Here is a 27,734-nt window from a genome sequence, read left to right on the forward strand (position 1 = left end):
AGACCAAAAGCTGGTCCTAATGAGGCAGAACCTCTTTTCTGAGAAACTGGTTCAAGGTTAGGGCTAAGATTTGTACTGTGGTTAGTTTGAGGCTAGGGTTAGCATTAAGGGTTCAGGTTAAGGTTAGTGATAAGGTTTTATTTAGTCTGTTCAAATGAATGGAGGTCAATGTAGAGTCCCGAAAAGCTCCAGTGTTTCAGAGAACAAAGCTGTATTTAACATGATTTAAAAACCAAATGTTGATCAGTAACTGACTTTTTCAATCATCCAAATTTGGCATAGTGGTTAATAACACATTTTCTTGTAGGATGACAGACGTCAGAAGTCAGAAGACATATTTTTTTTATCACTTTAAAGGACTTAAAGTATCACTTGCATTGTTTTGTCAGTGATGTTGACTTTTCCACCCTATGTTACCTCACTAATGTTTTTGCATTTATCTAAGCAGTTTCTTCCTTGATTTCCAGCTCCTGATTGACTGTCAGAAAACTGTCACAGTATAGAGCTTTTAAACACAGAACCCCAAGTGTTTCAGTGACAGTAGCTTCAGCTACACATATATGTCAGGAAGTCTCCTGGCTCTTACCCATCGTTGAGTCGGACCAGTATGGCCCGGTAGAGCTGGTGTGGTGGGCTGTTGGATTCTGGACCACACGGATGGATGAACGGGTGAACGGACGCCAGAACAAACCCCTGCTGGTAAAGTTCCTGCAGCTGACACGGCAGCTCTCGCACCGACGAGAGACGCAGTGTGGACGTCCCACCTGAGAGACACCAAAACATGGAGGGAAAGTGAGTGAGACAAGTATTTTTATATACCAGTTTGTTTCTCAAAACTGATGAGCTGCTTGTCCTAAAACTTGTCTTTAGACACTTCAAAGCAGGACATTTACTTTCTATTCCTGTGCTTCATATTTAAATGTTCTGTATTCCTGTCTGCCAGCCATGGTTATTATATATATACAGTAGCAGATCATAATGTTTATAATGCTAAATTTATTCTAAACAAATCCCAATAGTAGTAACTGCTATTATAACAAGAGAGAAATTGTCTCTGTTGGCATTTAGAACAACTGAGATGAACTATAAATGAAATGTATTTTATATTACATTACATGAGGCACCATTTTACATTGACAAAAGCAATAAGAAAGATGCTAAACAACAATAGAGAACCATTTTTGGTCCCATGACCCTTTTCTTCATGTCTGCAGAAAGGGTAGAAAACTTTAATTATCATGACATTTTATTGAAGCCACTAAATTAAATTAAATGATTCCCATTCTGCCAGTACATTTGGGTCATTCCCTCTATTGTACCCAAATATATGACATTTACAGCGCATACAAAATGTTAGCAAGAATAATTTCGCACGGATTGTGAATCATCCAGGCAGCGGGAGGTATGCAGTACATGCAGTTTTAGACGATTCTGAAACAAAGCGGCGAAAAAGGGAAAAAAACCACATGAAAACCATTTCCCACCACAGTTCTCTTTCTGTCACTGCATACAAATGACGCATATTACGGCCATTTTCACAGCAGTTAGCCTCTCTTCCATTTCTTTTGTGTAATTCATGTAAGAGGTCTTGATTACCATAGAAACCGCTCTGGTAGAGCTTGACCTTACAAACGGAACAATGAAGTACAACAAAGATGCAGCGGCTACAAACTGGGAGAGAAGCAAAATTGTAGTGGGCAAACTAAAAAAATGCAGCTTAGTCGCAGCATTGCTCAAAATACCGCTTCAACAGAATGTTGTGCTGGCACAGCGACGTTGACCTTTGACCATTTGGACAAGTAGGAATTTTTGGACTCATGGCCAAAAATGTGTTTTGTGAAGCCACAATGACTATGACTCTATTTTTATTATTATTCTTTGTCATTAGATTTCCTTCAGGCGGTTCCAAAATGTGGAATTTGAAAGAGTGAAGACACCACAAAAATGTAGTCAGTCAGTTCATTATTGAGCCTGTGGGGAAAGTTTGTAGCAAATTTAATAAAATTCCTATGAGGCACTCCTGAGATAGCACAGTGGGCTATAAATAGCCCAGTTAAAATGGCCATGTTCAAACTAAAGTTGCTGAATGGCTTTTAACTTCATAACTTCTGTAAAATATAGACCAATAGTGCAATATCCTATGTAAAACTGTGTCTACCCTGTACAATATGTTGTAGATACTGTATTCTGGTTACACATTGTTAAAGTTGTATAAAAGTGCTTACATTTTAGTTTTGTTTACTTTTATTTTTAACTGTCTGCTGTTGTAACGCTGTAAATGTCCTTATTGTGGGACTAATAAAGGATGATGTTATCTGATCTCATCTCCAAATGACAACATATTCAAGAAGGAAGTGGAGGAAATTATGAGGAAAGTCAATAAATTCCCCTTTTATTCAGTTGAACTGCTTGGTCATCATCATCTGCTGAAGTTCAAACCAAGCATCAGATTGTATTTCAGGAAAAAAAAAAGGGGATTTTCATGTTTTTACAGAAAACGGTCCAAAAAAGACAAAATATCCAATGAGCAGAAGTTCTCTTGGCGTAAATGACCAGACTGATCGAAATGCAAGGCATCAAAATACAAACAACTACAAAAAACATTTTAAAACCAAGGTGTCGGTGTAGATTCTCTATCATCCAGGTCATGGTTATGTAAAAGTAAGTGAATCAGTGGGAACTGGATTTGTAAATTGTTGAAGATTTTTCTTGAAGACGTTTCTTATAGATTTCTTGGACATGTTTCTTGAAGACAATTCTTGGAAGTGTTTGTTGGAGACATTTCTTGAAGATGTATCTTGGAGACGTTTCTTGAAGATATTTCTTGGACATTTCTTAAAAAACATTTCACAAAGCGGTCTCTTTAAGACATGTCTGGAGGACCTTCCTCTCTGTAAATAGTCAAGTTCAGTTCGTACTTATTCAGTGACTTATGTTATGCAAAGTTATGCAGAAGACCATCTCTGAATGCCTTGAAGCAGATGAACTACAGCAGCAGAAGACCTCACCAGGTGCCGCTCCTGCCAATTTATAAGATGTTTGTATAACTTATAAAGTGGCTGGTGAGTGTAACATCCCTGGAGACTGTCCCCTCTGTCTAGTGTCATTCATAAAATTGCACCAGGCTACATTAAGATTTGCAATTCAGATAGTGACAGTGACTTCTTTTGAGTCATTCCCAGTTTGTTTTCGCAATTAGCATCTCACTTTTCACTCTATCCGTTCAATCTGAGAGTTAATAAGATTGGATGAAAATCCAATCAGAGCTGATTGCTTAGACTCCGCATCACAGCAGCTCTTTATTCTGACACTCACTTTGATTCCCCCTCTCGGCTCGACTTACATGTCCAAGCAGAGCGGAGGAGGGTCTGATATTCATGAGCTGCGATCAGTGTGTGTGCGTGGCCAGCTGTGTTTTAAACAGAAAAGCAAAAGATGGGGTATGGGTAAAAAAAAAAAAAGAACCTCTTTCTGTCGCTCTCTCTCTTCAGGGGATAGACCTGCAGGAGACAGCTGCAAGTGATGGTCTCATTTGGGGAGCAACAAGCCACACTAAGCTTCTGTCAGGCAGCATCAACCAATCAGGACGCATGGTAATGACACAAGGAGCAGAAAGTGGCTCAGGTTCGGGAATTGGAGCAATTATATTTGGAAATAGGGAGCTTGGTTCCAGATAACTTTGTTGTCATTATTACATGTATAAAATTAAATTGTGTGCACTAGTTCAAACAAAGCTAAGGTACATAGATACAGAGTCAAAGAATAATATAAAATAGAAGAAAAAAGGTGAATACAAGGTACCAACGTTCGTGTAAACTAGAATTTGTTGAGAGTAGATTGTTGAGTAGGTTGCCTTTAATCTGGGGAAAGGCAGATTAAAAATCCCCAACGACAGTTGCCACAGCAACCCAGATCAAATGGAGATGAGAGCGTTGTCCCTCTCCACTCATAGAATAGAGAAAAATAAATGTTTCAGAAATTATATTTAGTACACAAAATCTGAATGTACCCACACCACATGATCATTTTTTCACGTTTCTGAATTTGGAGCAAACATTTCACATGTGTTGGTGCAGGTTCAAGGTCCAAAAATGTGATCAAAAAATATTGGCAGTGTATTTATAGAGAAAAGGAAGTTGTGGATGTTGCGTATGTCCAATTATTGCTTTCCTGCTCTTTATTGCCTTTTTTGGGTGCTAACCTCAATTGTTGGAATGCTAAGTCAGCAATTCTCCACTGTTTTTCCTGTTTCCGCCAATTTTTTTGGACACTACACCACCTCCCACACTTCAGGAAGGCAGACAAGGGTTCCAGACATAAAAACAACTGGCAGAGAAAAAGATAAATCATTCAAAAGTATAAATTGCAGGAAAATGATGTATTGTTAGCAGGAATGTCCTGATTGCGCTGGACATTTTGATGTATGAATTGTTGAAGTTGGCTGAAAAAATGTAGGCGATAGCGACCAAATCATGGCAGGAAAACAATAAATGGAAATCGCTGACTCAACATTTCCAACAAAGAAGTAAGGCAAAAAAGAATAAGGCTTTGGTTTCTGGCCACGAGTTTGAGCGGCAATAGATTATTCAATGGATTATTGGCATTGTGGTGAGGCGTGTTTTTATGGTACGAGAAGGGGAACAATATGGAGTAAGAAAGAGGTCACGTTATTAAAAAAGAGAGGGTCAAGTTATAGACTATGATTGGGACTTGGGTTTGTGGTGGCTGGGATTGCAGCAGCTCACTGTACGAGGTGATATTTAGTGCAGGCCAAACAGCTGGGGTGTGTGGGAGAGTGCCAAGACAAAGAGCTGGATGCAGACCGATGGGGGAAGTAGGGAGGGCAGGAGGAGGAGGAGGAGGAGGGGTAGCATGGTCTGGTTGTCTGTACAAGCTGTCACAAGACGTGGGAAATGTGGCTTCGGCTAATTAGTGTCAATGAAACTATGCAGGGCGAACGGGTTCGGATTTGTGGGAAAAGTCCAAGTACAGCGAGTCAAATGGGAGGTCAGACCGAGGGCGAGCGGCGGCGGCAGACGATGCTTTCTGTTCGTGTCTGTTCTCTCTGGACTTTGGGAAATCTAATAATAGAAAGTTGCTTTCAAGTTGTATTTAGAGACAAATTTGTCATTAGCTTTAATCAAAGAATTTCACATCCGAGGACTAAATGCAGGGTCATGAATACTCATGTTTCTGAGCTTTAATGTACAATGGTTTTTGATGATGATAGTTTGATTGCTTTAAACTTTCTTTAGCCCCTTTTCTACCAAAACCACGTTTCCACCGAAATTACCCGGGGAAAAACTTTCCCTCGACCCCAAACTCTCCCTGAAAGAAGCAACTACGGACTTTTCAGATTACCAGGAGCTCTAGAGGGGCGGGGCTGAACAACGCTGATTGGTGGAGCACATTTTGCAGCCAGTGATTTGCTAAGAAGGAAGTTCATCTGGACTTTGACTCGACGACAAGAAACGACCAAGTGTCATTTTGTGGAAATGTAATCCACACAGATTACCGGGATTTTATTCCCTAGGATAATAAATTCCTAGTAATGAAAGTTTCTGGAAATGCTGGTGGAAAATGGGTAATTGATAAACCTCAGGGTGTATTTGTCTTATTGTACTACTACTTTGATTCATCTATTGGATGGGCATACATTTTTAAATTAAATTTAATTATTTGATTATAAAATAAGTAATAATTTGAAGTGACTAAAATATACTAAAGAGAACTATCTTTTAACAATGACTACATTGATTAAACACGTTTTCTATCTTTTCCACTGAAATAATTTTACCACAATGGCAGCAACATTTGTTGAGCGGACTGCATGTGTGTTCGCAGAATGATGAAATGTATGAGGTTTCTTGAATGCATCTTGTAGCTGCTCTTGCATGTCAACTCCGAAGAAGTGGAGTGAAATTTACCAGGGTCATTAAATGCATCTTATATCCTCTCCTGAAAGTTCAACATGTGAATCCTGTATTTCTCACACTTTCATGCTGTGTTTATTATTTTCCTGGTTGGTGCTTTTCTCCTCCTCGTAAAGACCGCAGTAAGGATAGTTTAAAGAAAGCAGATTGCTGCCGCATCAGAAACTCCTATCATTGAGTCTACTGTTTTGTTGATGATTCCTCTGAGATGTTTGCACCTAAACGAGACTGAGCCTCCTGCTCGTTTCACAGCACTTGACAACTAACTATGTCTTCTATAACAGTGTGCCTGAAATGTCTCAAAGACCTTAACTTTAATGTTCACTTTTATGGCTAACGTCACGATCATTGTGTGGATAATGATTTCATGTTGCGTGAGGAGCGGGCTTTTCGTTCCTCAGAAGTTCAACATGAAGGCACCGTGAGCCAAACTCAGGTCAGTCAAACACAGTCTCGCACCAGTTGAGTGTTGTAGCTGGTTTGATGTTGTGCCTGTGAAGCTGTTCTGCATTTCATCTGTGTAATCCGTTACACATGGTCTCGACAATGGAAGCGTCTCACAGCCAACAAGCTCCTGAGATGCAGATCTGCTGTTATTAATGTGTGTGAGTGATTTATTAAGTTCATACTGACAGACAGACAGACAGACAGACAGACAGATATATATATAGATAGATAGATAGATAGATAGATAGATAGATAGATATGTGGTAGGTAAATAGAATTGTATGTTGTAGGTAGGCACATATTTATATAGGTAGGGATGTAGTAAGGTACACAGTAAGATAGGTAGGTAGAAGAAGGTACATAGTAAGGTATGTATATAGTAGGAAGGTACATGGTAAGGTAGGTAGATACATAGTGAGGTAGGAAGGTACATAGTAGGATAGGTAGGTACGTAATAAGGTAGATAGGTAGGTAATTAGATAGGTATGCAATGGGCAGGTACACATAGGTAGGTGTCTAGGTGGGTAGTAGGAAGGTAAGGTAATTAGATACGTAATAAGGTCGGTAGATAGGTATTTAGTTGGTAGGTACATAGTAAAGAAGGTAGGTAGGTAAATAAAACCTTTAAATTGTGTCTATTTAATTTAAATTTATTTTATTTTAGTTTCTTTTATTTAAAATTTAAAAAGTAGAGTAACAGACATGTAAAAAACAAAGACATAATGGAAGTAAAATAAACACAAAATAAAGCTATAAATTAAAGAAAAATCCTAAATCTTATTCTTTATAGGAATAATAAAACTGTATTTTTTTCTTTACACCTTGCTTTTCCCTCTGGCAGAAAAATCCAGCCAAAGCTCAAATGTGTGACACTGCACGGTCATTTTGTGCAGAACACAATAGCTCGGCATGACGCTGTCAGCAGGCTGCACTACAGCCTTCCACATCATCAGAACTGCAACACAGGTGGAAAAGGATTTCTGGAGCGAGGCAGCGCTCCTGAGATGTACAGCAGATCGATTCAGCTCTAACTCTTCCTCCCAGGCAAAAAGAAAAAGAATAAAAAATCCACAAGTTCATAATGAAACCAGGACAAAAGAAGAAAGAGAAGGGGGAAAAAATCATATGCTGTTCCCTCAGAGAAAGTGAGTGCTTGAGCTAAAAATACTCTTCCAAATTTCTCAATCACACTCTGTCCTGTCACACCATAACGCAAGAGCTTTAGAAGTTAAAAGGCGTAGGGGAATTAACACAAAGAAATAGGTCGACGACACAAACTGGTGAAACACATATTTCTCTTCCTCCCCCCCGCCAATTTCCCCCCGTTGCTGCCTTAAGAGACGGAATGAATCCCTGCATGATCGGTGATTTTGTTTTCATTTGCCTTCCCTCTTCATTTTGCCGCGACATAAACACTGCGTCCTCTCCCCGGAGGGACGCTATGGTGCGTGTGCGCACAGTTCACGAGGCGGTGAATAGTAAGTGGGAAGAAATGAAACCGCCTTTGCTTTGCGCTCTCATCCCTGCAGTTGAGATGAGTAAATAAGGAATGGTTTCAATTAAGCAGAGCCAACGCAGCCGCTGGCAACTGAAGTCGTCTTTAATCGCTGCGTGAGCTGGTATTAATTTCATCCAGAGGCCTTTAAATACACAAGGTTTATTTATCAAACCAAATTTTATTTGTCATGCCGTCCCCAAGAGCAAAGTGTTGCCCGGTGCAAATTTATTTATTTTGTTTGAATCTCACGTTGTTGCAAAGATGTTTACTCTGCCCTGAAATCACGTTATCCACGGAGAATCGCTTTGTTTGTGCTGTTGATGGCAAATTAGCTGCCGTCTAACGGCTGCGTGTGCACACGTGTCAGCGCTGATGTTTCATGCTGCAGAAATTAAGGGGCTTTGAAGGCGCCTGGTGAACCTGTTACGAGGCACACTGGCAGCCAATTACTTTACTTTGTCTTTCGTGGTGTATTTTTGTTTACCCTGGAAGAAAATTTCTTGCACATATCAACAGAAGAAGAGCTCGGGGAAAAAAAAAGAGAAGAGGAACAAATGAGGAAAGAAAGGGGAGCTCCTGGCTGACAACTAACAAATTGTTTTTTTCTGGAAAATTGTGTTCGTGAAGAGTCATCAAACAGACGACGGTGTTAAACATTAAAGGGAGCAAAAAAAAGAAAGAAGGGGCAGCGTGAATGAACGCACGAGGAGGGAGTGATAATTGTGTCTTTGCGCTAATGAGACGATGGAAAATCATCAGCTTGACGTTTTGTGGTGGATGAGAGGTCAGAGGTCAGAATAAGTTCAGGGTAACTTCAGGGAATAAAGTCATAATATTAAAAATGTCATAATATTACGAGAAGAAGGTACATTTTATGAGAATAAAGTCATAATATTAAAAAAAGTGCGATACAAAAGAATAAAGTTGTAAAATTGCAAGAAAAAAGCCTGACTATTACGAGAATAAAGTCGCAATGCTACAAGAATAAAGTCCTAATATTGTGAGAATAAAGTCAATTTTATGAGAATAAAGTTGTAATATTAAAAAGTCATGATATTACGAGGAAAAAAGTTCGTAATATTACGATAAAAAAGTTGTATTATTACGAGAATAAAGTCGTAACATTGTGAGAAAAAATTTGGATTATTACTAGAATAAAGTCGTAATATTATGTATTAAGTATTTTTATCATTACCTAATTCAGTGTATTATTTTGTGAAATAAAATGGGTGAAACAACCCTTTAAAGCAACATCAACATCATATACAACCTTGCATCACTGATACTGGTTCATCTGGAAGGTTCCATCATATTATACTGCCCTTTTGAGGTCAACACTGAACTTTAAACCTCCGCATTTTAAGACCTTGTGGAAGAGAAATCCCTTAAAGAGCTCAGAAATAAATGTAAATGTAAATAAGTTCATGACAACTCCATCTGCCCACGAGCATCATGGGAGACGAGAGAACAGCTGCCAGACGGACTGCGTGGACATATTTGCTGATGCAAAAACATAAAAACGGGTTAAGGTGAGCGTATGCAAATCGAGTTCACCCCGACGTTATATAGTGTTCCGTCAGAGTAAGTGTTTATGTGTGTATGAACGTGTGAAGGAGCCTGTTAACAAGTGAAGATGTAAACATGCTGCTTTAACACGCGCTCATGGCAGAGTTCAAACAACAAACACCCGCGCACATGTTTAAAGTGACTCATCTCTACAGAACGAGCGGCGGCCCTCGTTTCCACTAGAAACCCTGATACAATTTAAAAGATTTAACAGATTTAAACGTCCCTGCGTATTTATTTACACCGTGTTTTCATGCTCTGCAAGAATAATGATTGGATCCTGACAGGAGTTAAAGTCCAGGTGGCGCGGATGCAACAAAAGCTGTTGTTGTGCCAGTCGCACACACCACGAGACAACTCCACACACATCAGATATCTATAGCACTTATGCCGTGAAGGTTGCAGGAGGGAGGAGACTGAGACACAAAACGTGGAGTGGAGTTTGAAGAGCAGGAAGAACAACAAAGAGAGGGGAGGAAATTTAGAAAGAAAGTGGAGGAAAAAGTTAATTCTACCCCGATTTAACAGCTTCGGAGTCACTGTGGTAAAGAAGATGAAACGAGGGATGGCAAATTTTTGCTGTTTCGCTCAACGACTCAGTGGATGAAATGCACATGGCCAGGAGAGGGGAAGGGAGGAGGGGAGAGCATTAGCAGTGAGTTTTTACCACAGTGAGGATAAAGAGTTAGACACAAGGGGGAGGTCTGTAGAGAAAAAGGTGAAAGACAGAAAAACTCAAATTGAAGGTGGGAAACTGAAGTATACTTTGTGGAGAGACATCTGCAGTGTACTCAGGGTTCCTCAAGGGGGCGACAGACGTTACACAGTGGACCTTTTACAGCAGAATCACTCAAACGCGGTTTGCTCAGTGAGGCCAACTAGTTAGCAAGGATCATCTAAACCAGCCACTAGGGGGCTACTCCACTACTCCATTTGAAAGGAACTCCACGGGAAAATGTCACTGGATTCATAACATCAGTGAACATGTTCTAGAGAAGTGAAGGTTACAGGTTTTCCTCAAATGAAAACGATGCCAGTTTCATAGGAAGGAACATCGGTATGATTGACATCTTCCAGTAGGAGCCTGGTTGCAAAACGAGTGAAGAGTCACTGAAGGCGAAGAGAAGTGTTTAAACCCGCCTCGTAAACATATTTTCAGTATTGTGAAATGAAAAACTTTTCTAAACCAGGATCCGTCTCTGAACTCTGAATTGGAATCCTGCCTCCGACAAGAGCTCACGTCTCCCTTTTAAATCCGTCTGCCTTGCGAGCTGCATTTCCATCACTCAACACATCCGAGGAATAAATAGGTAAATATGAAATTAATAAGCTGAGAGATTGAAGGGCCTCACATACACACAGAGACGTGTCCTGTGCCACCTCTGCCAGAATTGGTTTGACCACATTTGCATGAGGTGGAGGAGAAAATAGCCGGGCATATATTATCCTCCCACTGCGACTGATTTTTGATCCCGCTGTTCGTATCCGCCGCGTCTCTGCGTCTGTGACATTGCCTCGTCTCACTGTGATTAAGAGAATTGTTTGTTTCTGCTAATAGTAATGGCTCAATTAGCCTCTGATGTGTTCATACTTGGCACGCGGTGTCTCCAAGGACAGCGTGGATTTAAGTTTAGTGTAAGAGGAAGAGGGAGAAACTGTGTGCCACTGAGGAACAAGGAGAAGATTGTATTTACTGTTATAACGGAGCCGACTATAGTATCTGCGTCACATAGAGACGATTGCATCTCTATTGTGTTCTTCTGGATTTTCAATGCAGTTGCAGTGCAGATATTGAGACATTTAGTCAACTATTAGTTGAAAAATCCATGAAATTGTACAGAAAACTACAATTTTAAGCCTTAATATTTCAGTCAGAGCAGAGTTTCCGAGGTATTTTCATTGCAACGTGTAAAATATCCTTCATCCAGAGAAACACCGCAGATATAACTTTACATTATAGCGTACAGCAGGTCATTTACGTACAAAATACAAATCATAAAAGCCCGGAACACAGATATTACTGTATTTATATGGCGCATATTTCCTATTGAAGGACAGAGAAAAACAGCCCGGATTCAGCTTTACAGCCAAGATAAATCTTGCATTTCAGGCCGCAGCTTGAACATTATTGAGGTATTATTTTGGTCATGCCAACCCTGATATATAACGAATAATATGAGGATATAATAACAGTATATAATAAGATTATGTATGAAATTAAAGTAGTGGCTTTATGTAGTAGTGAGATTTATGACCACACACTATCACTCACAAAAGATGTGATGTGTATTTGTTGTGCCTGTGCAGCCCTTTGGTGAAATGAGGTGATTTTAAATGTTCTATAAACAGTAAAAAACAGTTGACACTGACATTCATACGAGCTTTGTGATGCATTTTAAGCCCCTTAAACACCTATGGTCCCAGCTCGCCTCATCTCGCCTCAGCACGCCGCGGTTTAGGTTGGTTTTCCACTACAAAAATAGTACCTACTCGATGTGGGCGGAGTCATCACTGCACGGCTGCAAGAAACTGCTGTGACTTGGTTTTACACACACACACACACACGAGTGACTCGTGACTTGTAAAGCAGTTGTTTTTCAGTGTAACTGAATCATTAGAATCAGTTCATTAAACCTTTTTGTTCAGTACTTCCTCCATGACCGGAGCCGGACTCTAACCACTAAATACACCAAACCCCTCTGTTAAATATTGAGATTTTACACATTTCCCTGGTAATTGTTGGAAATTAACCCACATTTTTAGGATTGTTAAGTCTTTTTAACTCATCTACAGTTCGGCACTGTTCAGCTTCATCTTCCTGTGAAGGCCCTCTGACCAATCACAACGTCACGCGTCGTATCGCCCTCAGCCCGCTTGGAACCTCGTCGAGTTGAGCCAGTGGAAACACACCAGTTCAGCTGGGCAGGTTTTTGGAGCCACAACAACCCTTTTTATAAGTTCATCCAAGGTTTTTCCGTTGGTGACCATGGTGATGTGAAGGATAGAGACCAAATGAGTCATAGCTTGACTCCTTAGACTTTAGCGACACAGTGTCTAAAAACCTGCGTTACAGCAAAGTGTCATCAGAAGTTGAGCTAATCCTCAACAACACACTTTAATACACTCACTCATTCATGCATTGTCTACTTCTTTATCCTCCACACGAGGGTTGCGGGGCTGCTGGAGCCAATCCCAGCTGACGTAGGGGCGTAAGGCGGGGGTTCACCCCGGACACGTCACCAGTCCTTCGCGGGACCAATCCATCACCAATTAACCTCTGCATGTTTTTGGACTGTGGGAGGAAGCTGGAACCTTCTTCCTGTGCGGCAACCGTGCTGGCGACTACTCCGCCATGTGGCCCCACTTAAATACAAACTTAAATAAAACAAAAACACATGTAAACGTTGACAGGGAGTCGTGGAAGTCCAAGTGCACCGACATCGTTGGACGTTTTCCGCTTTCTACACTGGTGTTTGACGTGTGAGGAATCGGTGAAGGTGACGTCAACGCCAACATGAACCAATCAAACCCAAACTGTGCCACAGCGTTTTTAAAATGTCTCAGTTTTTAGGGTTCTAAAACACCAGGCTAGTGTAGATGACTATTGTAAATTATTCAATCAGTTATTCTGTGATGCCACGTGTAATTCTCTGTGCAGAATTAGAAATAAACTCCAACAGGAATCAACCTCTGAAAAGCTTTCTTCATGAAGGCACGATGAAAGCAGTGCAACATGAATGTTCTGCCACTGGCCTTTGGGAGCCTGAAATCACCGCCGCTCTCGTCTCCCTCTGAAGTAGTCACACCGTTATTCAGTGTCCAATTAAAATGGCCTTAGTCTCCTCAGGAGCTCTCCACTCCTGCGAGGACCACCTGCAGCACGTTCGCTCGGTCTCAGCAGCCTGCCTCCGGTCATTAGCCTTGATACAGGCTCAAAATGGAAATGCCAGTAACTCCTCTGTCCTCCCCTGCCGACACCTCCCTTATTTCCCCCACCTCCTCTCCTCCACCTTCCATTCCTCTCACTCCTTCTGCCACAGGAGGGGGAACTTTCTCTGCTTGGCTTCTCTGCACATTTACACTTTACTTTTTTTTTTATTCTCCAGCTCTGCTGGAAATCAGCCCCACCGTCCACCACTCTCCTCTGCTCCTGCTTTTGCAGCTGCTGTCCACCCCCTAAAAGCTCACCTCCATCCATCCATTCACTCCCCACACTGTGTTCAGAGGAGAGAAAAATCTTTAAAGGGTCTCCTCTGCTCTTAACCTCTTTCTGTGCTTCGACCGTACGCGTGAGTCTGGTTTCGAGGCAACAGAGCAAAACCACTCAAAAAACAACTCAATTGGTCGACAATTGTGTATAAAACCAACATTTAGTGTAGAATTGTTTTCAAATCAAAGTCACAATATGAACTAGAGTATTAAAGCGTTTAATCATTCTATATTTTCGACTGTTCTATTCATATCTTATGCAGTAGTTTTTATCCTTACCTAAGGGAAGGATGAACATGAACGCCTCGGTCCATTCCGGATTAAAAGCCCGGTTTTCGACGTCAACCGTACGCCTGACTCGCACTCTCTCTCTCTCTTGTCTTTTTAATCCTTCATAATTCTACGCAATGTGGTCCCGCCCTACTCTGCCTGTGATTGGCTGACTCACTGGCCAATCAGAGACAGGCAGGATGTCCCTTTCTCTGAGAAGAAACGGTAAAAAACACTGTCAGAAATGAGTCGCCGGTCAAAATGTTATCTCCGCCAAAACTGATTAAAACGCCCATGACTGACACCTGCTCTGGTAGTTTTCATAGTATCTCACGCAGTTAAATCTATCACAATAAATATTAAAAAGGAGCGGGAAGAAGTCTCGACTCATCAAGTCCCATCATTTCTCCCTTGTTTATATTCATATTTTATCCAGCTTCCTTCACATAGAACGTTATTAACTGCAGTAAAAAAAGGACATCGACAAATGGACCAAACAAAAGAAAAATGCATTTAAACTGAACATAAATTAATGAATCAATGAATACCCTCCGGTGACTCTCACCATCCCTGTGAAAATATTATCTTTAAATTTTATTTTAAAGTGTTTTATGTTGTTGTTCCACATAATGAAATGCAGAATCTTTCAAACTCAAACTTGGAAATGAAGTCACATTTTGAGCATTACGGGGTATTTGAGGGATAGTTCAGTTTATAGTAGTTCAGAGACTTAACACAAAGCTCACGTCATAAACTCTGCACCCACTCAAGGCTACAACATCTTCTCTCACTGTGAAGAAAACCCTTTAGTTCTGGTGGAAACTCAAGTCTGTAAACGGCTCACTCTTCCATGCCAAAGTCCATGGAGGAAATAATAAATGTTGAGCTTCCTGCTCTGCGTCTGACTCCATGGATACGTTTGTGTCGTGTGGGCAAAACCAGAAGAAAGGATTGTTTTAACTACTGAAGTTGCAAAGATGACACATGTGATGGAGGCAGCAGTGGATCAACAACACCTGTGTGCTGTGACTTTGGTGCAGCGAGAGTGAGCGGTTCTTAAGAAGGTTTAGATTTTAGTCGGTGAGCTGAAATCTTATTTTTTTTCCATTGTGTCTCTGCTGGAAGCTTATTATCAATGAATTGTGTGATGTTTCATGTTTGTGTGACTTTTTAATGCACACATTATTCTTTTAATAGTTAAAGCTGAGTTTACTGTGTATTATTATTATTATTTTTGTTACGTCCTTGGTGAATGTGAACAGTATTGATGCCTCCATCTTCTCTGTGCTAGAAGCAGTCTGGATACCTACTGTGTGAATGTCTCTCTCTCTCCCTCCCTCCCCTCTCTCTCCATCCATCTCTCTGCCTCTCTCTAAGGTCCAGGATCGCGTCATTAGCAGTTGGGGCTCAGAGTGCAGCTCGTTGGAGCCCTGGGGCCAAAGCTTTGTGCCTTAATTACCCACCTAATGAGTCACTGGGCAAGTCTACCACTGCCTCTCTCTGTCTCTCTCTCACACTCACACACACATGTGCCGTATTCACCTAATTCCCCTTTGACTTAAATGACTAATCACTCATTCACTCAGTGGCTCAGGGACACACTTTCACACACTTGCTGCACTTTTTACATCCACCTAATGACTTCTGTTGCTCGCTCGCTCGTCTGCTCGCTTCACACACACACACACACACACCACATTCCTACTGATCAAATAAAAAAAAGAAAAGAAATCCAGTCTAATCCTGGGGTTTAAACTGGTTTTCCCCACTAGTGGGAATGAGTTTAATTGGCATTCACTCCCAGATAAACGTGCAGACTTCTTTGTTTTTGTCAGTTCTTCTTCTCCCGCGCTCTTCCAGCCTTTGGCGTAGCCATTAGCATTAATGTTTGCAGTGATCATTAGTTCTTTTAAAAATCCTGTTTCATGTGCGCAAGTAATGGACAACCCTCAACTGCCTGAGGACAAGTGTAGGACACTTGGGGTCTCGTGGACAGCGCCGGGAATCCACCACAATACGTAGTAACCGACTGCCCAAAACACCAGCCACCGAATTGACCTGGACGAAGAAACATTGGACTGGTTTTTCTGAACGGAGCTGAAGGTCTAAGGACATACGTCAGAGGAAGAAGAATCCAGGTTAGAACTGTTCATTTTTGCACAAAAGTGTGCTATATACTGTATGTTCTAATCTGTGACTAGACGCTTGAAACACAAACCTGAGCCCATGTGGACCCGACGAGACCCAATCAAATCCCCTGTATTTGTACTTGTACGTAGATTTGTTTTGCAGTCTAAGGAGAGAGGCATCTTACTGTCTTACTACAGACATAACAAACATAATTAGTGAAATAAAAACAAAATAAAAATGTGTTCTATGTTCTACTAAACAACATGGTAATAAACAAATAACAGAACCACTGGACCAGTACTGTTATAAAATAAATATGGCAAGAAATCAAAAATTTCAGTATTACGTGTTCACTCATTTTATATCACACAGTGAAACAGTAAAGCCTCTGTAAAGACGGAGAATTCATTATTTAAAATGGAGTTTGGTCCATTGTGTGAAGACCACTTCACAATCTGATTAAGAGCATTTCTGCTCAAATTAGGGGGCTGCAAAATTCAGGTTGTCAATCTTCAAAATTATAGACTTTCCAAAGGAATTAACGGGAAGAAACTGGAACTAGAGTTGGTGAAAAATCATAATCTTGGCAAAAACTAATAAGATTTGAGGCAAATACAGTTGACTGTAAGAATATTTTATGTTTTTTTTAAAGTTAATAAAGGTCTACTCACAAATGAATCCAAAAATCTTCATTAATTCCCATGGAAAGTTCCTGGAAATGTGCTGGATATTTACCAGGAATTTCCCGCCCCTTTGCAAACCCATGGATCATCACTTCATGTTACCTATTATTATGGCCTGTTATTCACATAACAACACCTGAACACAACTCTTAAGCCAGAAGTTTAAAGGTAAAATATAATTACCAGTAGCAGAATACACTTTTCTGTTTTATGTTTTCTTTGACGTTGCAAACATGATGTCAACAATACTCAAAAAAATAAAAAAGTGCTACGGAATCTAGAGGAAATATTACAGCAGATACACTTTTCAATCTTATACTTCAGTTCTTCTTTATCTCACGCAGTGACTGAATGATTTTAGAAAAATGTGCAGAATCAGCATCAAGAATCCCCACGAGACCAAGGAATGACTGCATTAATTAGTGCTGAATGTCAGATTGTAGTGTGTGTGTGTGTGTTTTTGATGAGGGGGGAAATTGGGCTGAAATAAAGAGCTGAAACTGATGCTGTCGTCTGACATCACCGCATTCACTGTGACTGTGTTTTATTCCTAAAAGATTTGACTTTTCATGTGTTTTAAAAAGCATCAAAAAACATATTTTGATTACACCTCAAAGACACACACACCGTAAATTCGTCAAAAATCGATCGCTTTCGCTGGAAAAACAGGACTGAAATGAAATATGTTTCATTTTAGAGCACAATTTCCTGCACACACACACACACACACACACAGAGAGAGACAAACACAGTCTCCCTGTGCTTTCACACCTCCTGCTTCACATTCTCACAGTAACACTTACACTGATGGGATCACACCTGCATGTAGAGCAGAACAGTCTGCTCCTGTTCACTTCCCAGATGCTGTGAGCGGACATGATGACACTTGCTGTGCCATTTATGCAGAACTGAACTGCTGCCAGCGGTCGAATCCCACCGCCGGGGGAAAGCATCTTATTAAAACCAGCTCGAGCATGAATTTTAAACAGAAAAACAAAAAAACTAAATCATGTGTTGTATGTGACACCTGCTGCGAAGGAAATGTCTGGCAGAATCTAAAATGTAGGGACAGAGCCCGAGACGACACCGTCAAAGTCCCCGGATCAGATATCGGAGAGAATGAAGATTAAGCGACACGGAGCGGAGCTTTTCTGGGAAAACAGAGACAAAAACAAACGGCCCTGATGGCCAAATAAATGCTAATTCAATTACGTTCGCCCTCGTCTAGACAGAGCATTTAGGGCTGCTTGGAAAACATGTAAATACATATGCACGCATCTCTCAATCTGTGTCCAGAGCTCGGGCGGAAGCTTTTACTGCGCGGGGGGGGCGGGGGGTCCAAGAAAAGAGTGAGTCAAAGTCATCTTCGGCTCCTCTCGTTAAAACGACTCGAAACACTCTATTTTTGTAGGAGCGCGGCCAAATGAAAAGGTGCCAGACGTCTTGATGGGAGAAAACTACCTGTAATTTGTTCAGCCAGTAAAAAGGTTTATATATAGAAAAAGAAATGGGTCTCTATCTTTTTCCCTCCGTGTGTCATTTCCCCTCCCTCCCTCCCTCCCTCCGCCTCCCTCCATCACCGGTCTTCAGGCTGACAGTTCGGCCCCAGAGTGCGGTTTGTCCGCTCTACGCCACTTCCTCCTCCTCCTCCTCCTCCTCCTCCTCCTCCTCCTTGTGAACGGCCCCCGGTTGCTTGGAGACGCCACGTGAGAGACAAGTTGTGGTAAATGAGCAGGTTTGTTGATCAAAGCCCACACGGCCCCTCACACCCCGACACTCACTCTCACTTCCTGTTTGCAGCCTCCCTCTCTCCGTACAGTACACCCTGACATTAGCTTCCTGTCAAAAAATCAACACGAGATGTGTTGGCTTGATTGTTTCTCTCTCTCTCTCTCTCTCTCTCTCTCTCTCTCGCTGCCATTAGAATTGCAAAAGAGTACAAATTTGAATTTTAAAACACGGAGGTTGGCGATGATTAAGCTCTCTGACAGACGGGGGGATATTTTCACTGTGGGTTTGCCATTACATGCTTTGTGCAGTTGATTATGGTGCATCATGTTTTTTTGCTCTGTAGACGGAAGAACGCGAGCGCTGCAAGTCGCCGTTATTGTTGTTGTTGTTGTTGTTGTTGTTCACCTTGGCGAGCAACTTTTCAGACAAAAGAATGAGATCGTGTTGGGAAGGAAAGAGACTATCACACATTATTTGTTCAGGATTTCGTAAAACACAACTTTTTACATTGGGTTTTAACTTTTTATCTTGTTTTACTATTTTGTAAGTTACTGAACACATACCCTGGTGTATCCCTCCCTTACCAACTCATGTACCACGGCTTTAACATCTTAGAACACTGAGCATTTCGGCTACTATGTTTAAACGTACAGTATATACAGAGGGTATAAGAATGTGCAACATAGAGTGTCTTATATCCTTTTTTTTCCAGCATAACCTAGACAATCTTTTCAATTTTCACCAACTATATAACACACCTGAGCCAAAAGTACTCAAAATGTTTACAATCGTATTGAATTTGCGGAAAAACTAAAGAAAAACGCTCTATTTTGTAAGAAAATGGAAAAAAATCAACATTATTTAAAGCCTGAATATGTGACCTATAAACACACACCCCCAGGAAGTCCATATAAGGTTAATTTTTGTATTATTCCCACAGTAATTTACCATGGGTGCACCTGCGGCACAGATCCGAGCCACATAAGCACTAAGGGTTAACATTTAGAATGTTTTTACGGTCATACACAATATCTCATGTTTAATCCTGTTTATAGCCCTTACTGTATGTAATCCGTGTGGCCCGTTGATGGGAAAAACAAAGCATTAAATATTCAAATTGAAATCGAATAGTGATCCTTCAATCTTTCCAACAGCGTCCACCTCCTCGGCAGGGGATGTAACGCGATAAAGGAAACCCTACGTGGACCAGACTGAGCCACCGCTGCTGCATCTGTGTGCGAACAGGTAACGTTGGGGCTTTTATTCGGGCTAATTGCAGACCTGGTGATTCTCTCTCTCCCTTTGTTCCCAAACATTGATCTCTAAAATGCTCTTGATGGTCAAGCTTCCAAAGTAGCTCGCCATTAGCCTGTAAGTGTGCGTTTCAATGTCGGGGGGGGGGGGGAATGTCAAACGCTTCGAAACAGAAGTGCAACATAAAATGCAGTCCATTTAACCATTCGATATAAAACCTAAAAGCGTTCATTATGCAGGTGGAATAGCCACATTATTGTCTGATGTTACAATAGATCAATTTTCTCCTGCTTTTTTCCAGGGTCTGGTCGAGGTGGCAGCAGGTTAAGTAAAGTATCGTAGAGGTTTCCCCTTTCCCGGCATCGTTCTCCAGCTTGCGTCGGGGGAATCCTGGGGGTGTTTCCAGGTCAGATAGAATGTTTAAGTTCTTCCTGGTTACATGTACCTGTGCGTCCAACAGGCTGGCACCGCTCAACACAAAATATCATCTCACTCTCACTGAGGCTGAGCCCAGACACGCAGCACACATGAGAGATCTGATTCTGAGGCCTCGCATCCACAAACTCTTCATACGTATCCAGAGCTCATGACTGCAGATCAAGAGCTTTACCTTTACCTTCTGCAGCACAGTGGTGCCACACAACATCAACCGTTTCTCCTGATACAGCATCAATCCCCCACCGTCCATCACAAACTCCCTTTTAACCTAGTTTTCAACAAGTTTTTCTTAAAAAATTAGGCTTTTATTTTATAATATAGGAAGATTATTATGCAGGATTGCAAGTATCATCATGTAACACATGACAGACTTTATCTGACAAGTAAATAATGTACTTAGTGCTGGGTTTTATGGCTCAAAAGTGATATCAGAGCTTCAAATGAGTCAGACTATTTTCATAATTAAGTCAAGAACACTCTAATAATTAAAGCATTTATTGCAAAGAAATGGAAATGCAGGCGGAATTTGGAGTTGATGGCTCCTCTCTTTAGAGGATTAGTCTGGATTATCAAAGACAAACCTCCGTACATGAGTGAGCACAAGCAAGACCAGGAACAAGTCTCCTGAGGAGCACTTTGAGATATTTACAGACTCCGAAAGTGTGATTCCTAAGCTTTCCAACAATGTCGTACACAATCTGAATTTGAATGTAGGCACTCCTCAAACTGGTTTAGGGAGGATTTTAATCTCAAAGATGTACACCTTCTGGCACCCAAGAGACAGAATCATGACATTTACAAAGTCCAACCCCTTCCTGGTCTGAGCTGTCAGTGACATCTGATATCTGTTAGCCCACAGGACAGAAACTAACAACAATAACAGGTCTAGGGACCTGGAGGGTTCTATGAAGAGGTCCCAGGGGGTTCCCAGAGAAAATATAAAATGAAATTTGAATATAAATTTCATAAAAAATTAAAACCAGAAAGGCAAAAGAGTGATATTTAAAACGATTTGACAGGAATTGCGATATGATTCGCGATATCACAGGAAATGGTAATCATTATTCTCATTTATATAAACATATATCTATATATATCTATATAAATACATGCCCAAGGAGCTGGAAATCTAACGCACAACTTTCCCAGTTGAAAGACGACTCGCTGTACCACTCATCCACCGTTGGCCCAGCTGATATCTGTCATTAAAGTCAACAAAGCGTGGGGTGAGGCAATGGAAAAGAAAAAGCATTTGCTAAGCTTCACTAATGTTGTCATAAGTCTTTATAGTTTGGTTGTTTTCTCACTCGGTCCATTTAAGCCGCTCAAACAAACTCAGAGCGGTGACTCAGCGCGTACAGTACAGTGTTGCATTGTGGTTTGTTTAAGTTGTGCTGAACGAGTGAAGACAAAGAGCTTCAGGTTTGTGTTCTGCTGCCAATGGATCACATGCTACTGCACTCCGGGAAAGGAAGAAGAACGACGGCCATATCAAACAACAACTATGCACAGAAATACTTAGCGTTTCTCTATATATACATATATATATATTTATATATCTATATATATATATATATATATATAGAGATATATATATATATATATAGAGATATATAAATATATATATATGTATGTATATATATATATATGTTTGTGACGTCAGCGTCTCAGTACCGTAATTCCTAAGCGGTTGAATAACTGCCAGATATGGAAAGTTATGAAAGTTATCTTGGAAAAAATTGTCAGAAGAACTCACTCATTGAACATATTCTGACAATTCTACAGAATTCAAATCAAGGGTTATACGAGGAAAACGCCCTTAGACAGACTTTCCTCAACCACTAACCCAAACCCTAGCCTCAGTATTGACCACAGACACAAGAATCAGTTTTTGTTCCTCAAAATTGTAACCATTTTTACCTTGAAATGTGTCCCTGAAAACACTCTAACACCAACACTGAAGCTCTTGACATTGCTGCAGTTCACCCGCTGCAAAGTCTTCACCCAGAGCTGAGCTCTCCGCCTCAATTACAACCACAGCCCTGACTGGTGAGGAAGCAGACATGTCACTTCGGATTGTCCTCCTCACAGAAAAGCCTGTCCAAAACACCTGGCTGAGAGAATGTCTCAGTGACAGCGTGGAGCGCTGTCAGAGGTAGCGCCGGGACTTCACACTCTGCTGCTGGATGTGTTGTGATCTACAGCCAGCGGAACACCTGCGAACTTGTTACATGCAGGCGCTCACTTGTCATATTCACTTCTATCCTCTGACATCCGAGCGGAGTCTTTTACTCCGGGAAGAGAAGGAACCTAAACGCACCACTGTTTCATACTGTACCTGCAGCTCCTTAACATTTTAAGATCCCTGCTCTGAGCCTTCATAACTAGAGAACCCGAGACGTCTCCATCTCTGGAAAACTCCACCCATTATGACATGTGTGATGCTTTTATTGTCTCATTTCTCTCTTTAAGACACTTTCTTTTTACATTGCTTTGCAGTGTAGGCAGTTGTTAAAGCTGCAGTGCGTAACTTTTGGTGTTTATTTATGTTATTGTTCTGCTTCTGTTTGCTCTTCATGAACAGAAATTATGTAATGTTATGTGTTTGGTGCGTACTTTGTCTCAAAACGGGCTCTGTCAAGCAAAACTATCAGACCTGACAGAGGGAGGGTTTCTTATGTATACAGCAGCAGAGCTGGGGCTGAGAGCAGTACAATTAATTTCTGAAACACACACAGAATAATGAGGCTAATATTTAACCCTTAGAACAGAGTATTTAGGCTGTTTTTTCCCCATTACTACAGTATGTTAAAACATATATACAGACGCTATAAGTATATGCAATATAGAAAGTCTTATATCCTTCTTTTCCCAGCACAACCTATAGGCAGTCTTTCGCCAACAAAGATTTGTCTTCATTTTCACCAACTATATAAACACACCTGAGCAAAAAGTACAGATCTGTGCCGCGTGAGCACTAAGGGTTAACGTCGTACACAACTTTTGAGGTAAAATTCATGTTATTCTGACGTGTAAATGCATCTACTATCTTCATGAAAAGAACATCTAAGCTTAGAAGAACGGCCACGATGAGGTCCCCTCTCAATAAGTGAGCGTAGAGGAGGTGCAGAAGTCTGTAGTTTTATCTCAGATCACTTGATTTATATCATGCTGACAGATAATTGTGGAATTATTGATCAATCACATCAAAAATACCTACTCTAGTTTTCACGGTGCTTTACTGTTAGTAGGGATGAGAGGATTTGAAACTCTGGTTCAAAAAATAATAATAAAATCCCCAAAATAAGACTTAAATGCTTAAATATCATATTAGCAGTCAAGAGGTAAAATACTGTATCGCACTGATATTGATATTGGTAGAAATGAAAGGTTGTGATATGTGGTATATTGAGATATCCAAAAAAAAAAGTAATTTTTATGTTGTTTGTCTATTTTATTTCCACCAAGTTATCACATTGTTTGTATTAGCAGCATCAAAAACACTTAGTGACTGAGAGCGTCATCAGTCACAGAGCCGGAGATGAAACCGCTCCGGGGGCCAGAGCGGCTCAAAGGCTCCGTCACCTCAGTATTACACTAAATATGTTTCTCTTTTAAAGACTCTATAGCAGCCATTAGCAAGTCTGCTCCACACTTACAAGATGAGGAGTCAGCCTAAAAATAACAACAAAGTGTGAAATGGTTCCAGGCTTGCAAATTGCTCTCGACTGTGAAACGGCACAAAGGCTCTGGTGACCAGTTTGTTGCAGAGCAAAGCAGTTTGAAAAAGTGGTGTCTGCTGTTGTTGCCCCGGAGTCTCGACACACACACACACACACGATTCCATGAACAAACTCAGGATTGTCTTCTTTTATTCCACATTCTACACATTTCACATCACAGCATGTCCAATAATCAGCTCCATTTAACCTCCACAGCTAATCCACTGACATTTCTCTGAGCTGAAATGGTGAAATATTCCTGTTGTGTATTATATTATTTGTATAAAAACATTTTTGGGGGACTTAAACATGTCAATATGACGTCCGTATATTGGTTTTTATTTGTCCCTCCTTCTGTCGTCTCTGCTGCTGTGAGCGGGAACACAAGATTTTAGTCGCTTAGCAAAAACCTCTATGCCTGCTTAAGTCTACGGTATCATAATAACATATTTACAGCCTTATCTCATAGTTAAGCAGTTTTTTTCTGACTGGAAGATGAAATTTGTAAGTTGCGCACTCTCCTACACCAAATTCCATTGGGAAAATCAGCGTTTTTAGCTCACTGTTTGAGCTAAAAACGGAGCTTATGGTCTACTGCTGCCTTGTTTGGTAAGTTTATGTCATAAAGGTAAATCTGTAAGAAGGATTTCAAACACTAAAAGTCACAAATTAACACATTTTAACTTAGTGATGGAGGCAGGAGTGAATCAACAACTCCTGTGTGGCGTGATGTAAAATTGATGATTTTCTCTATGAAGTTTGGTTTAGGAGAGTGAATGGTTTACAAATAAGCACAACTTTCATTTTCTAGTCAAAAAACAGCCATTTAAAGCATTAAACATATTTTATTAAGATACTGCAGAGTTAACAAGCATATATTTTATTACGTTGGCCCTTTCAAGTGGTTAAATATCACTTTAAATAAGCCGTGGATGCCGTCAAACCATAATATCAACTCATCACGATTCAGCTTGTGTGCCGGAACAATTATGGACGGATGCTTTTCTGACAATTGAGAGTTTCTGTGGGCTGCAGTGAAGGGCCACGGGGAGGCACGGAGCGAGTGTATGCTAATAACAATACAGTGATAATCCATCACCCGGTCTCTTCACAAGTAATTAAGTTAAATTATAGACGCACCCGAAACCTTAATCTCCCTCCAGATGGGGAACCTGCTGAGCAACAGGTGGCCTCTCTTCACACAAACATACATCCCACCACTGTCACTTGAAAAAGGGCCCGGAAAACAATGGAGGAACCAAAGAGGCAGACACTGGAGTGTGAGACGGATGTGTAATTATGACTGGCTGAGTGTGTATGTGTGTGTGTGATATCTGTTTAATAATTAACCACCCGCCGTGGCTCCGTCGCACCTGTCTCTCTGTCTTTTGTCTGTAAGCTGCTACAACAACAACAACAAAAATGGCCGACATTATCACGGATCACAAAGTTGAAGTTGTTACGTACGTGTGGGAAAAAAACCAAAACAAAGCAGGAGCTGCTGCATTTTGGTTCATGAATAGATTTTCTAAACTAATAATTACGCGTGGATCATTACTTATTGATCAGGAAGGAATTTAAATAATACATATTATTGTTCTCCGAAACAACATTCTCCATTAAAACTGGATGGTTTTTTTGATAGTATTTACCTGTTCCCATTGTTTTTATTTGAAAAAGTCACTGTATTGAAGACAGAAAATTGTTCCATTTAATTAGATGGCAGAAAAAAATTAAATTGGTCCAATAAAAACTAATAAAACTAAACACTGCAAAACCAAAAAACACACAAAAATGTGTAAACATCTGCATGTTCTCGGATAGCAGTGCTATAGTGCTATATTTGGACCAAATCCAAAATTATAAAGGATCAACATTGGCCAAAGAAAAACCTTTATTCATATTTTAACTTAATATTTTTGAAGATTTGAACCTAAAAATGATAACGGGACATTATTAAATGTTCTTCCTTAATTTTCTGTTCAGTTAAGTTAAATTGTTGTAAAACACAATATTTAGTGTCCTCGTCAACACCACCACCTACAAACTCGTGTTGTGAGCTCATGTTCCTTATCACTTATTTACACGTCTACAGACTCGACAGTGCTTTAACTGCCTTTTTATTTTGGCAGACGTTCAGTTGATAATCGCTATTTCTTGGTAATGAACCTCATTTGATTTGTGCAGAAAAAGAGCATCTAATTAAAAAAAAAATACAGAAAGTCTTTGTGACAAATAATCAGCAATAAATCTTTTCACATCATCATCATCAACCAGCTCCTCATAAAACATAAAAGTGTTATTAAAACAAAAATATCTTTGTTCCAACAGCCATTAAACAACATTATCGTGAACAATATTTATGTATCAACATGAGTTGTTTTTTTTATTCTTGTCATATATAATAATTCTCATGGTTTTTGGTGCAGCGGATTCTGTTTTATTTATTATGGATTTTAAGTTTTGATGAGTTGACTTTTATCTCCTTAGTCGAATCATGTTTTATTTCAGGTTTTATTACGTTTGTCATGTCGGCAAAGAACAAATCTACCCACAGGTTTAAAAATAAAGTGAATTTTAGCTCAAATCCTTGTGAAATATGGTAAAAAAAAAAAAAAAAAATCCCACGCTGCACACAGGAAGTGATTCCCTGTTATGTCAAAAGACAGATGGAGGCGACAGCAACACTGGGATGGTAAAACGAGACGAGAATCTTTTCAGGAGTGAATTCTACTGCTCAACAAAACCTGGTCATTCCAACAGTTTGACTGGATAAACGCCCGCCCCTGCTCTGCTGCTGTATACACACAAACGCTCGTCTGACAGTTTTGCCCAGCAACTACAACAGGAAGTACAAAGAAGTTTCTCATGGTTTGCAGAAATGTTTTACGGGAGAAATCAGGCTGATATTTTTGGGGAAAAAAGAAACAGTACTCTGGGTTTTAATTGCTCCTCCAGGGTTTATTTATTAGTGATATGCTTTAAAGTTATACACTTATTGATTCTTTTTAAAGGACTTTTTATGATTATGAGTAAGTGCACGTCGCTGGTTGTGAGGACACATTTAATTTTCATGTGCAAACACGTGGATAAATGAGGCCACAACGGCGGTTTGAGTCTTTCTGTGTGGAGTCTGCATGCTCTCCCCGCGTTCAGAGGTTAATTAAACACTCTTAATTGACCGTGAGTGTGAATATGACAGTGAATGGGTGTTTGTCCTGCTACCGTTTTATCCTCCACATGAGGGGCACTGATGCCAATCCCAGCTGAGATAGAGCAAAAGGCGCAGTTACACCCTGGACAGGTCGCCAGTCCATCACAGATACACACACAACCATCCACTCTCACACTCACACCTATGGTCAATTTAGAGTGTCCATTTTGCTCGTCTTTGGACTGGAAGCCGAAAAACCCAGAGAAAACCCCCACACACTCAGACTAGGAGAACAAGTCCACGCAGAAAGGCCCTTGTTCCAACCCCAGGTCTCCGAGGTCGAGTGTTGACCACTAAACCAACCGTGTGGCCCCTGGATGAACAGGTAAATATCAATAAAGGAACCTTGAACCTTTTCAGTAAATGTGGACAAAATCATTTTTATATTTTAAAGTAGTTAATGCGACAAATAATGTAAAAATCATGGTCCAACAGTATACAAGTGACCATCCATCCATCCATCATCCACATGAGGATCACGGGGTTGCCAATCCCAGCTGGACCGTTCGCCAGTCCATCACAGGGACACAACAAACTACAACCATTCACTCTCACACTCACATCTATGGTCAATTTAGAGTGTCCAATTTGCCTAATCTGCATGTTTTTGGACTGTTGGGAGGAACAGAGAACCTGGAG

At 40.6% G+C, this 27,734-nt stretch overlaps 1 protein-coding gene across 2 annotated transcripts in view; it reads right to left on the minus strand.

Moving 5' to 3' along the window:
- LOC131471939 (raftlin-like) overlaps positions 1 to 27,734 on the minus strand; it is a 246,786-nt gene that overhangs the window by 66,332 nt on the left and 152,720 nt on the right. For both annotated transcript variants that reach the window (XM_058648756.1, XM_058648757.1), the window contains one exon: positions 587 to 764. In XM_058648756.1, coding sequence (XP_058504739.1) covers positions 587 to 764 — 178 coding nt within the window. The remainder of the gene's footprint in view (positions 1 to 586; positions 765 to 27,734) is intronic.

This window comes from Solea solea, chromosome 13 (assembly GCF_958295425.1).
Source record: "Solea solea chromosome 13, fSolSol10.1, whole genome shotgun sequence".
NCBI classification, from domain to species: Eukaryota; Metazoa; Chordata; class Actinopteri; order Pleuronectiformes; family Soleidae; genus Solea; species Solea solea.